Below are 13,246 nucleotides of genomic sequence, written 5' to 3'. Positions count from 1 at the left end.
GCTAGTACGTTGCCCATATTGTTGATGTGTGTATGTTTTTCTTTTTTTCTTTTCCCATTTGTTTCGACTTTCTAGTAACTCCAAAAAAAGATCGTATCCATCTGATGCAATTTCTAGAATTCACATTTAATTTTGCCGTTTAGCCATTAACGACGTTACGCATCCAACTCTTTGATCCAAATTATTCGTTTTTGCTAGAAAATAATAGAAATATATAAACAAAAGAACTTCTAAAAAAAAGCAAGAAGAAATTTGAGAATCGCTTGTCTTTTTCAAGGTGGGTATTAACGTCTAACAAAAAATTGAAACAACCTTTAGACAAGACAAATTTAGCACTTGTTCGTCCCTCCCTACATGTACCCAATCACAATATAACTTAACATTTTTATCGAACATGACTTTGTAGGCATATTTTAAATCAAAAATCACACTCAACTAATTCGTCTAAACAAAAGATATTACGATCCCCCATCAAACACCCACAAACATTATGTGATGGGTATCTCGTGGACTTGTTCTAGTCCTTTTCCTTCTAGAAGAACTTAAAAAAGTGGTCTACACATGCAGTACCAAGTGTATGAGTCATGACGAGGAGAAAATATAGTACTAGTCAGTTACCACTCATCCTCTCTCTTTCAAGTTACTCAATTAGTAGTAGAATTATAAAATTGTTGAACTGAAAACGACTTATATTTGAAATTATTTACGGGGTTACAGACGACCGAGATTAATTAGGCGGTATGATAAACAGGCAGACATCTTGATTTCTATCTAATGAAGTTCAAGTTTTGGTTTTAGTTTATTGACCAATTATCTACTCCCTCCATCCATTTTTACTGTTTTACATTTGATTTGGCACGCCCTTAAAAGTAATGAATAAAACGATTAGTTGTTTATATCACCCTTTGAATATAATAAATTCAATGTTTTGGGAAATGCATTGAAAATTGAATGGTACTCCCTCCGGATCAAAAAGAGTATTCTTTTAGCCCTTTTTTCTTGGGTCAAAAAGAGTGTTCACTTATCAAATCAAAAAAAAATTAATCTTATTTTTTCAGATTTGCCCCGATTAAGTGCTATATGATCAAATCTCAATATCTATTTAATTAGGGATACTTTAGTCAAATTACCTATTTTTTTCTTCTAAAGTTAGTATTTTCTTAAGGAGTGTGCAAATGACCAAGTGAACACTCTTTTTGATCCGAAGGGAGTAATACTTAATAATAAGGGTAAAAAAACAAGAGCAATAATGCGACTGGAATCATGACATATGTAGCGCGGCAGCACGCTGCTGCTGAATATCAGCGTGCTACAAGAATATATCACCTTCACCTCCCACAATAATATACTAAAAATTAAAAGGTACATATTTTTTTTTATTTACCATATAGTGAAATTTTCATTCGCCATTTATTTCATTTAAAAGATGTTGAACTCAACAAAATTCACGAGTAGTCATATGAGTTATGGCAGGAAAGTCATCAGACTAGTTTTTTCAATCCTAAAATTACTCAACTTCCATAAAAAAAAATCACTTTGATCATTTTCCGGTGAAAATTAGTCAGGAAGTTTCTATTCTAATTAAAAATTTATACCTAGATTAAGGAAATTGTATGTTGTATATATGTATGTATATTATATGTATATGTATGTATATTTTGTGTATAAATAAGTATAGTATATGTATATATAGTTTAAAGTATACATTACATATATATTGTTTACATATTCTGTAAATTAGATGGTCAAATGATATTTGGTTGTAATTTTTTCAATAAACTATCGAAAATAGCATCTTTACCTTACAAACGTAAGAGTGAAGTCTGAATATATCTTATCCTCCCCACACCCACTTATGAAATTATATATTGGGTATGTTGTTGTTTGTAAACTACATATGACCTGATCCGACCAATCTTCTAACTTTTTTACAAACAAACGATTAAAAATATCCCATCCCACCATAAATTCGATACTCTTATGTGAAAATAACAACAAAATCCTTCCAAGGCACAATAAACAAAACACTAGTAACAAAAAGAAACCCCCAACGGCTAAACCTCATGCAAATGGTCCTTTTCCTTCTGGAAGAACTCAAAATAGCTTTTCTCCCCCCCCCCCCCCCAATATAATAATACCATTAACAACTAGTCCACTACAAGCACTGCACGCCCATAAAAAGGCTGATCTGTTATAAAATAAAAGTAAACTTCAAATTAAATGGCAAAAGGTACAGAGAGAGAGGGAACAGTAGTGCAATTAGTATTGATTCTACTAGTCCTTTTTTTTTTGTTGTATTTACATATCAACGTCGAGGCAATTTATAATGCCTAAATCCTTGAGGTAGAGAGTTCCAACAGTAAGTGGGCCATGGCATCCACCAAATTTACTTTGTGACCAAATAAACTTGTTGCCCTAGTCCAAATAAATAAAATGGACAAACATCCATATTTTAATATTGACAACGTGATCCAAATTTTCCAGAAAAAAAGGCCGAACACCAAAGAAAAAATAGTCGAAGTCATGGTCTCTTTCTAAGGAGCCGTTTAAACACGATTTGAAATTATGACATGAAATCAGTAATTTGAAATTATGATAATTTGAAGTTGAATTTTGTTTGCACGTGCAATTTTGATTTCTTAAGTTGTATTTTTTCTCATAGAAACAAAAATCCCATAAGTAGTGAAAACCATCAAAACTTTCTCAATTCTTATACAATTTTACAAAATGAGCAAATCATACTCCCTCCGTCGTTATTTACTTGTCATCTATACAAAAAATATTTGTCCACTTTTACTTATCTAATTTTGAAAATCAAGACATAATTTAACACTTAGTTCCTAATTTACCTTATTATTTACTATAATCACTTGTCAATGCATTTCCCAAAACATTGCATTTATTATATTCAAAGGGTGATATGGTTAAATTGTCAATATATTTTTAGCTCCTTAATAGGCGCGCCAAGTCAATACATAATTAAAAAAAAAAATGGACGGAGAGAGTATTTCATAACAAAATTAAGACGCTATTAGAATGCCTTTTAAAAAAATACAACATCAAGTGGTCGAACTTTAGTTTAATAAAAAGGAAAATTAAACATGAGTTGTATAAGTAAATGCAGTTGACAAATAGTCGGTAAGAGTAATTTGTTATAAATATACTAACGACTTGCAAATCTTTTAATATTAGATATAAATGATTGATAAATATGATTGGTAAATATAACTACCAACTTGTAATTCAAAATATAAAATCATGATTCCACGACGAAACCCCTACTAAATTGAACTACTCCCTCCGTTCACTTTTATTTGTCCACTTTGGACTTTTCACGCTGTTTAAGAAATAATAAATGAAGTGCATAATTTATCAATGTATTCATATTAATTAGTGCATATTTTTATTGGATTTGAAAAATAATTTGAAGTGAGTAATTAATACTATAGGTAAAACAGGAAAAAATAAATTGACTTATCTTGATATGTTAAAAGTGATAAGTAAAAGTGAAAATTTATTTTTGAAATACTGGACAAATAAAAGTAAACGGAAGAAGTAATACTCACTCTATTGTGCAAGTATCACTATCCTTCTAGAAGCTTTCTTTTATGCTTTTTCTCGTAAATCAACTTGCAATTCAGAATATTACACTTCAACTTGCAGCTAAAAAGTATTCTGAAAACTCATAAAAGGGTCCCCACCATTAATTCAAGATTTCTCGTCTCTATCTGTTCCACCTTCATACATATACATAAACTCAACTCCATTATCCTTATTTCTCTAAGTTAAAATTAAATTAAACCATGGAGATAATTCCCAATCTTCCTTATGACATGGGGCTCGAATGTCTTATCCGAATTCCATACAACAATTTCTCGTCAGTTACATCCGTTTGCCAAAATTGGAAGTTACAAATTGCACTTCCAGAATTTTGGAGACAAAGAAAAGCTATTGGCTTAACCCGCCAAGTAATTTTAATGGCCCAAGCCCGACTTGACCCGAAAATAAAACTCGGGTCGTCATTAAAGTACTCAGCTTTTCCACTTTATGGGCTCACGCTTTATGAACCGGACTCGGGTTATTGGGCCGAATTGCCATTTCCGGGTACATCCGACGGGTTGCCCATGTTTTGCCAGCTCATCGGAGTTGGGTTGAATTTAGTGGTTATGGGTGGTTGGAATCCAATTACTTGGGAACCTTCAAAGGATGTTTTTGTTTATAACTTTGTTTCTGCCACGTGGCGCCGTGGAGCTGAAATGCCGGGTTGTCGGAGATCTTTTTTCGGTTCCGGGTCGGATTCTGAACGGACGGTGTATATTGCAGGTGGGTAGACGTGTCAAATAACGGCTTAAAAAAATCAGTTTATAAGCCGAAAATTATAAGTCAAAAAAATAAGTTAGGTAGCCCAACTTATTTTTTTTCAGCTGCTTTAGTAAGTTAAGCCAAAAGGGTCTAATTATTTTTTTGAATTTATTGTAAGCATAAAATGACTTTAAGCTTGTCAGTCAAACACTCAAAAAAGTTAAAAATAACTTATAAGTTATTTTGAGCAACTTATAAGTTAATCCAAACGGGCTCTAAAATGCTGGTCATATGCCAATCCGCTCAATTCTAATTATGTTTAATTATTATTTTCTTCTTTTATAAATTTTTTAGTCTGCTTATCAATTCAGGTGTCTTACTTTTTTCTTAAAAATAATGTCTCTTTTTATATTTAGCAAGTTGATAATTTAAATATTTTATATGACAAGTTTATAACACAATATTCACAAAATATTTTAGTATATTATACACATCATCAATTAATTTAGGATTACAAGATTAAAAGTCTTCTTTATTTCTTAAACGCAGTGTCGAGCCAAACTAACACTAAAAATGAGACAGATGGAGTATATTTTTTTTTGAAAAATATTTTGACAATAATTTTCTTGATTCAATTAGAGTACATTTCGACCTAATTTTTGACGAGCTGAAATAGATGAGCTAATCCTAACTTTGCAACCTCTGCAGGTGGACATGACGAGGAGAAGAACGCTTTAAAATCGGCTATGGCATATGACGTGTCAAGGGATGAATGGCTCCAAATGCCTGACATGGCAAGTGAACGGGACGAGTGTAAGTGCACTTTTTATGAAGGCAAATTCCACGTCATCGGCGGATATGAAACGTGCATGCAAGGTCGGTTCGGCACAAGCGCCGAGTCATTTGATGTTTCCACGTGGCAGTGGGACCAAGTCAATGAACATTTCTTTGAATCTGCCACGTGTCCAAGAACTTGTGTTGAAGGTGGGGACGGTAAATTGTACTTGTGCCGGGATGGTGATGTGCTGGCACTCGGGAAGTCGACGTGGCAAGTTGTGACAGCACTTCCATTAGAACTTAAAAATATAGCCTTTGTGACAGCATGGAGAGGTAAAATATTAATGACTGGTTCTATGGGATTTAATGAGCCCTACAACACTTATGTTCTGGATTTAGAGAGTTATAAGTGGACTAAAATGGATACTCCGGTAAACTTTTCTGGCCATGTTCAATCTGGCTGCTGCCTGGAAATGTAAAGAGTTTTAAAAGTGTTATCAATTTGGGTTGATTGTATAGTAGTAAATCAGAAAGATTTTACAGTCTTGTCGTCAGTTTTGTAGTTATAAATTAGAAGTTTTTTACATGGCCTTGTTGATCTCTAAGTTATCAGTAAATTTTGCTTTTAGTCCTCAGTGATATATGATTCAATGTCTCTGGTCTGGTCCTTTCAAGTAGAAGATACATATTATTTTACTATTTATAAAAGTATATTATCGGCAAATATGAAATAACAATACCAATTTAATATATAACACGAGTAATTAAGTGGTGGAAGTTAACTATGGTAAATTTGTAAATATTTACGAGTAAAAGAATTAAGAGTGTACAATTTAATTTTGAAAGTTGAATGTACTTAGTCAAATATCATAGACTCAGAATTTGTTAATAATTTGAGGGACTAAAAGTATTATTAACCTAAACATACATACGTATAAAAAAACTCCACCAAAATTTTAGCAAATACTAATGAACTTGTTAAGTTTAAATTTTGAATTTGCAACTACTTTGAATGTTTTTTTGGATCATAAGATAATTATAATGTTTAATCTGACCTTCAGAAAGCCAACTGATTAAGATATTTCTGCTTCTTAAACATCATCAGAACATTTATCGTCATACATTATTGAAGCAGTCACCATTGTTGATATCAAGGGTAACAAACTATTTTAAACTGCTAATCCAACATACACAAATTATTTGCAATAATTCTTTGTTCTAAAATCAATTCGAAACGAAAAAGTTTTTTTTCATCCTTTTTTTTTTGAAGATTCTTTCATCTCACTTCTGAAATTAATTGTCCGAAATTATATGCTTAACTAGATAGCCATTAAAAATGCGTCCAACTTCTTACAATTGATCAAGCTTGCATCATACCAATGATACAATTTGTTACAATTGAAAAAAGAATTAAAATATAATCTGATTATTCATTAACCAGTTGATAATAGCTATCAGATTTCTAAGGAATGGATAAATTTCTACATAATTTTTTACGAGGTTAGAGAGATGGTCGAAGTAACAGCTAGGAACTTAGGGAAGAGAGAGAAATGAGACCGGCAGAGTTTGAAGGCAGGGAGGAGAGTGTTCAAAATATATATATTCATAAAAAATGAAAAAATATCTTATACGCGAACACCCTCGGCGGGCCATAGATCCGCCCCGGGGGTGTGTGGTGATTGAGGAGATAAGTGTTTATTAAAAAAGAAACTAAAAACTAGGATTCCAAGAGAAAACTAATTACCGGCTATAGCCTGTCAAAATAATTTGACCGTGTAAAAAAAGTTTCCACTGTCAGTGGATATTAGTTAAATTCGAAATTAGATAGCTTGGCAAGTAAAAAGTAAAGAAAAGTGGGATCTCTTATCAGTAAACACAACTAGATTTCGTACTGTACAAAAGGCTGATTCTTGATCTGTTTTTCTAGGCGAAGAAGAAAGTATAAAGACGAACAACAATACAGGAAAACTGTTCAATAGAAAAAGAATGAAAAATGCACTGCATCTAGTGTTATTTTATTCTCATGCAGTCGTATAGTACCTCTCCGAATCTCTTGTACATGTGCTTCTTTAGGTACATATCTTCTACCTTCTTTCTTCCGTTGCTTCCCATTCGCTGTCCTTCCGAGGGGTTGTTCAGCAAATACTGAAGATTGTGGGCGAGAACTTGAGCACCTGGACGTCCCAAAGAATGAAGAAGGCCTGTTACGTTATGTTCAACGATCTCCTTTGTGCCTCCAGCATCTGTTCCCAGCACCTGTAACAAAATTATACGTAAATCCACTTATTTTAGCGACAAGTTTTGCAGTTTTACATTTGCAGGCAGGTTTTCCAGAATGAACAGTAAACCCTATACTGAACTCTAAACCATTCATGACTACTTCGATAGCAGAGGAGGATTCAGCTAGATTAAAATCTACACTGTAGCTCGACATAGCTTCTTGCCAGCGTATTTAAAAGAAACAACTAATTTCTGTCACAAACATGACTGCTTTGATGGCATGCAAAAGTACATGCATATCTAAAGGTGACCACATTATACTATTGGCAGGACGGAATTGAGAATCTTACTGGAAGACCAAATGCCATTGCTTCAATTGTTACTCTCCCAAATGTTTCTCCAAGTCCCTGCAAAATGTAAGCAACCAAATAAGTATCGAATGAAATTACACAAGGACCAATATCAGCATAGTAAATCATTCACCAAGGAAACCAACTGTAGTGCCAGATATATAAATAACGCATATGATCATTGTAACCATTCCAGGAAACTAACCATTATGTTTGAACGAGATGTACTTTATATGACTCTTATTTCATACGTTATCCATCACTGTTGCATAGTATGGTCTCATTCAACAGCATAAAACTTTAGAGTTTTTTTTTTTTTTGAATGGTAACAGTACTCTAGAATCCTTATTCCTACCACCAGACTAATATATGCCCCATGCCCCTTACAAATGTGAGCTAACTAATGAGATTAAGCATGGAGAAGAAGTTGATGAACTGCTTTCTCTCCCAGACAGAGTTGACTGAAATTGGAGTAAGAGTATAAGAACAATAGGATGACCTACGAAATTAAGAGAAAAATTCAATTGCAATACCAATACATAGATTCCTCTATCATCACAACTTATCTTGAACCAAGCACCATAATCCCCCCAACAAAAAAATAAAAATAAAATATTACTTAACACATACGAGATCAATCATCTTTCTTTGAGAAAGGAATTGGCTCCTCAAATCTCTTCTAGGTGTCCAGGTTACAAAAAGACCAAAGTCAGACTAACTTTCATGCTCAAGGTTCAACCTTCTCCTAACGCCTCTAGTTGACGCCTATGAAGATGAACAATTCATTCCACCTCCTCCCCTCTAGAGAACTACTGATAACCAGAATAGCATAAACTCTCTCAAGTCATGATTTTAGCATGGTTCTTAATATAAACTTAAGTCGAATGAATTAATAACGGGATACAAGCAAGCCAGATAACTCAGTTTCTCAATATCATCGGGAGACCCGTAGTTTGTACTTGCTAGTAGCTAAAATGCATTGACTTGGTACTTATTACTGAAGATAATTTCATATTGCTGAGAAATCTTTACACTCATTAAGAAACCTTTACAAGAGGTAGCACTATCCTTACAACGCTTTCACTTCTCAATCTGAAATATCACCAATCATGAAAATTTTATTTAGATCTGCGCAGAGCATAGAAATCATAAGAAACACCTAGTCTCTCATCTGTCTACTTTACTTAACCGTTAACTCTTATATAATAATATTCTCCCAGAAGCATTGACACTGTACATTTGCTGAACTCGACAATAAATGAGTTAGATACAGTTGTAAAGGCTAACCTGAGAATTCATTACATAAGCATCTGCAGCAGCATAAAGTGCAGCGACACGAGTGGTTGATGGAGTCCATAGTACCGTGTTCGACAAGTTAGAATGCTGATTCAGAAAGTTGAGAAGTGCCTTAACATAAGGCACCTTGTTGCTCTTGGATCCGACTGAGCCAATAAGAACCCTAAGCTTTTCTCCCTTCTTCCCTTCATCGATGGAGAAAAGCTTTCGAGTTCCTCTATCATTTTCATTTCCAGCTTTATAGTTAACCCCCTTAGAGAAAAGCTGGGGTAGCTGCAACACTTTAGAATTATTCTCAGATTCTTTTTTCCATTCACCAAATTGTTTCCAATTATGAAGCAATGTCCTTTTGTGATAATCTTGACTTTTAACAGCAGATCGATTTAGAGGAGGAGCTCCCTCAATCAGCAAGCGTGTTGTTTCAAGAAGCAGAAACTGACCCTTTCCAGGGTTTATACTACTCAAGGACACAACAAGCATATCATTGTCTGTCAACGCCATTTCTTTCCTAACAAAATTTCTTAGTAGCTGCCTCTTTTCCAGCATCTTCTCAGGACTGAATAGCGGAGTGCTCAGCGAGCACGGGATGCCTGCTACAAAAGCTAGTTCATCACTAACAGAAAGTGGAATCAGTGCAGGCTGAGTTTTGAGCTGTATATGTTCTTCCTCACACCAAGCTAACCAGCGCTTAGACTGTGATTCAGAAAGAAAGATAAGTTTCTTCACTCGGTTGAAAGCAAGTTTAGCCCGATCGAAGTATTCCCGCCGGTTTTCCATGATCCACCAAGCAATTTGACTTGAACCTAGCACAGTACGTGCTGCATATTGTTCTGAAAGCGAGATATTAATTGTCAGAAGTTAGCCAAGGCACACAAGGAGAAGGAAAGAACAGAAGCAAATTCATAGAATTTATGAAGGCTAAAATCAAGGAAATCAAAGACTATAATGCTAGCACAGCCAAAAGAAAGATTTCTTCATGAAGCAAAAGAACTAATCAATAGGAATACTCAAATCTCACTCACGTTTTGCAACAAAGGTCTACAAGAAAGGTTGCACTGAGAACTCGCAAAAATTGGCTCCTTCATTAAAATAATGAGAATCTAAAAGTTCTGATTATAGCTATGAACATAACACGTGTAGATATGGTTGTTAGTCGACCAAAAAGTATAAGTATCATCAAAAATAGTATATATGGAAGTGCTCACCTATCCATGATGCACACACTGCAGAGCCTGCAATAATAAGATCTGCTTTCATGGCTGTTTTGAAGCTGACGTCTGACTTGTCTTCTAGTACTTTGATCTTTCTTCTAGATAGTTCTGACATCAAACCCCCTCTTTTGCTGAGAGGTACAACATAAACTGTAGCCCCACAGCTTAAAAGCTCTGTAGCCAATTCCAACATGGCAAGTGGAGCACCAGTCATAGATAGTTCATGGAGGATCAGCACAAACTTCCTTGACCAAACAAGACGTGCAAACTGGCTTTTCCTATCGCATGTCCCTGATCGCTTTTCAGGACTCCACTCCAAAATCTTGTCCTCTATTGACCCAAATGGACCAACAAGTAGGCCGTAGGTAGTATTTCGCTTGGGTATTTCCTCTTCTTCAACTTCCGCATCATCATTTTTCACTTCTGCCACCACCTTCTTTTTACCACGAGTCTTCCTACGAGAAGCACGTGTAGATTTCTTGCTCTTCTTTTTAGTAGATACCACACTCTTGGCCTGTTTAGCCAAGACTACATCCATATCCATTGAATTGCCTTGTGTTTTATTACTTGGAGGCTTTATTGTTAAAGAATCCTCATTTGCAACTAGAATTCGTTTACTTTTTCCCGTTTTTTCCTTTGGTTGAGAAGTTACATTGGCAACATCATCTACAGATCCTCCAAAGATTCCTTCCTTGTTGTCTCCATGAGCCCATCTTGACTGGACATAAAATCCTCCATATGCCCAAAGGGTAATCAGAAGCAACCAAAGTATAATACGGTTACTTCTAAACCACTGAGAAGTGAAGGCATTACTTTTACCATCTCTTCGTGGGGTACGTCCAGAGTTTAATCTCCTGAAGGAAGGGGATCCTGATCCTCTAGGAGTTGATCTTCCTGACAATGTGGACTTTACGGGACCATTTAGCCTCAAGGGTGACGGTCTTAGTTCCTCCATTAGTTGGACATGTATGCTACAAATGACTATTCAAAAATTGTTTGCATCAACACCGACTCGAAAATAGGTGCCAATTTCATGTACAGCTATTCAGCCAATTTAATTTCTTCAATATCACACCTAAACAAGGAACAAATTTAAGAGATTTTTTTTTGTTAGTTTGTGACTGAACTGAGATCCAAGTAGATGTAAGAATACAAGAACAAAACTTATTACATTATTCAAAAAACTAATGCACAGTGCATAAAATGTATTCTGCGACAATACATTAATTACTACTTTCTTGGATTTAGTACAACGAATTATACAGGAAGTAAATGCTTCTTTTTCCAAATTTCGTTACCCAAACCCTTCTTCAGCTCCCTTAGTAAACGAAAGAAAAGAAATTAAAGATTCAGAATTTCAAGAACATATTGACAACTTCAAAAGAACACACTTACAAGATTACTAAATCAAATGCTTATATATCAAGAATCAATCAACCCCAAATTAGTTGAAGATTAAAGAAACGGATTACTCGAAGCAAGTACTCTTCCAAGCTGAAAAATCCAACTATAAAGAACTCCTTCTGTTTCAAGACCGATCTCAGTTTGAATTGACAAAGAAATAGTTGGGCTGTGGATCTTCTAGATAAAACACGAACTAGTAGTCCAAATGATTTTTGGGTCGATTGCTCTTTAAGCATTCAAGAAAATGGCAACTTTCAGTTAAAAACACACTGGAAAAATGATGAGTACAGTGCAACATACCCCACTGGCAAACAACTCAGAGAGAGAGAGAGACCAATGTCTGAAGAACACTGACTGAATTGAAGATTTTGTATTTTATTTTTTTTTATTTTATAACTCTATTCTTTTTTCGTATTTAATGCAGAGTGTCACCGACGCTTTATCATTGAAATGAAACGGTAAAGGGATGTAACAAAACAAGTCGTCGGGCTCTAATCTTTTTTGTTTGTTTCTCCGTTTTTTGACATCACAGCTGAAAATAATTATTCTTCTATAGCTTGCGTAAGCTGACGTTACGTGGGTGGCATTGAATGAAATAACTTTTACATTAAGTATTTAGTATGTTAATAATTACATGTAATACTATTGTTTGGGTCCTTTTTTTTTTTTTTTTTCCGCAACTAATACTCCCTCCGGATAAAAAAAAAAGTCCATTTAGCCTTTTTTCTTGGATCAAAAAAAGAGTTCACTTAGCAAATCAAGAGAGAATTAACCTTGTTTTTTCATATTTACCCCTATTAAGTGTTATATGATCAAATCTCAATGCTTATTTAATTAAAGGTAGTTTAGTTGAATTACCTATTTTTATCTAGGAGTTAATATTTTCCTAAGGGGTGTGCAGATGGCTAAGTGGACTTTTTTTTGATGCGGAGGGAGTACTTTCGTACGTTTACACGAAAATGTATATATTATATTATGATAACAAGCAATATTTTATTTTGTGTAAAACGTCAACACCTATTTTAATTATCTATTGCATTCTAATTCATAATGCTATAAATGAAATATACATTTATTGCATAAAATGTATATTTTGTGAGGGCTCGTTTGCATAAATGTATATTTTGTGAGGACCTGTTGCTAAATCAAACGCTCAACAAAATCTATACTAGCCTTATATTTTGTGACTACTTTGGTACCTCTAATTAATTGATGGAGTATCATACTGTTTCAGCGCGATTAATAATCTTTTGTTTTTCGTTATAATTACTATACAAGGGAGAGTACTCATTTTTTATAGTCCTCACATGATTTTTTTTTCTCTTTTTACCCTTAATTAAGGTTTTAATGACTTTGTAAGTCCTTATAAATTTTGGTAAATTTAGAATTTTACGAGCCTTTTTCATGCCACTAAAAGTGATAATGTCATGAAAAAGGTGATAGTGAGCCCCACAAAGCATACTTATACATATATGAGTCTTTCTTTTATGTGAAAATATTAGTCTATTAAACTTGTTTCAAATTGTATTTTTCCTTAAGAATTTTATATATGCTTAATTATTGAATTAAAATATATGTAATTTGGATTATCGGATACTATAATTTCAAAAAATCAATCCAGAGAAATAAATGAAATTAATTGACATATGAAAAGCTCAATTTGGATTATCAGAAACTATAATCTCA

At 34.1% G+C, this 13,246-nt stretch overlaps 2 protein-coding genes across 4 annotated transcripts; one reads left to right on the top strand and one right to left on the bottom strand.

The window, feature by feature from the left end:
• Nucleotides 1-3,676: 3,676 nt before the first annotated feature.
• LOC132633348 (F-box/kelch-repeat protein At1g80440-like) lies at nucleotides 3,677-5,576 on the top strand. The gene is made up of 2 exons (XM_060349694.1): nucleotides 3,677-4,323; nucleotides 5,011-5,576. The coding sequence occupies exons 1-2, from the start codon at nucleotides 3,804-3,806 to the stop codon at nucleotides 5,556-5,558; spliced, it is 1,068 nt and encodes a 355-aa protein (XP_060205677.1). The 5' UTR covers nucleotides 3,677-3,803; the 3' UTR covers nucleotides 5,559-5,576.
• A 1,347-nt stretch (nucleotides 5,577-6,923) lies between these two features.
• Nucleotides 6,924-12,074, bottom strand: LOC132633347 (uncharacterized). Of its 3 annotated transcripts, none has more exons than XM_060349690.1 (5): nucleotides 11,552-12,074; nucleotides 10,151-11,231; nucleotides 8,937-9,775; nucleotides 7,650-7,706; nucleotides 6,924-7,335 (listed from the first exon to the last, which is right to left on the bottom strand). In XM_060349690.1, the coding sequence occupies exons 2-5, from the start codon at nucleotides 11,109-11,111 to the stop codon at nucleotides 7,090-7,092; spliced, it is 2,103 nt and encodes a 700-aa protein (XP_060205673.1). In that variant the 5' UTR covers nucleotides 11,112-11,231; nucleotides 11,552-12,074; the 3' UTR covers nucleotides 6,924-7,089. The 3 variants fall into 3 exon arrangements, with proteins under 3 accessions (XP_060205673.1, XP_060205674.1, XP_060205675.1); XM_060349691.1 differs by having other exon boundaries at nucleotides 11,629-12,074; XM_060349692.1 differs by having other exon boundaries at nucleotides 11,861-12,074.
• Nucleotides 12,075-13,246: the final 1,172 nt, after the last annotated feature.

This window comes from Lycium barbarum, chromosome 3 (assembly GCF_019175385.1).
Source record: "Lycium barbarum isolate Lr01 chromosome 3, ASM1917538v2, whole genome shotgun sequence".
Classification (NCBI taxonomy): domain Eukaryota; kingdom Viridiplantae; phylum Streptophyta; class Magnoliopsida; order Solanales; family Solanaceae; genus Lycium; species Lycium barbarum.
The sequence above is the reverse complement of the archived record's forward strand: the minus strand, read 5'-3'. Positions and strand labels throughout refer to the sequence as shown.

What these genes read in the sequence shown, in the direction of transcription:
- LOC132633348 (XM_060349694.1), top strand. Translation starts at nt 3,804, where the DNA reads ATGGAGATAATTCCCAATCTTCCTTATGACATGGGGCTCGAATGTCTT. An exon ending in ACGGACGGTGTATATTGCAG is followed by an intron (nt 4,324 to 5,010) that starts GTGGGTAGACGT and finishes CAACCTCTGCAG; the next exon opens with GTGGACATGACGAGGAGAAG.
- LOC132633347 (XM_060349690.1), bottom strand. Translation starts at nt 11,111, where the DNA reads ATGGAGGAACTAAGACCGTCACCCTTGAGGCTAAATGGTCCCGTAAAG. An exon ending in AGTGTGTGCATCATGGATAG is followed by an intron (nt 9,776 to 10,150) that starts GTGAGCACTTCC and finishes TCTCGCTTTCAG; the next exon opens with AACAATATGCAGCACGTACT. An exon ending in CTTATGTAATGAATTCTCAG is followed by an intron (nt 7,707 to 8,936) that starts GTTAGCCTTTAC and finishes TACATTTTGCAG; the next exon opens with GGACTTGGAGAAACATTTGG.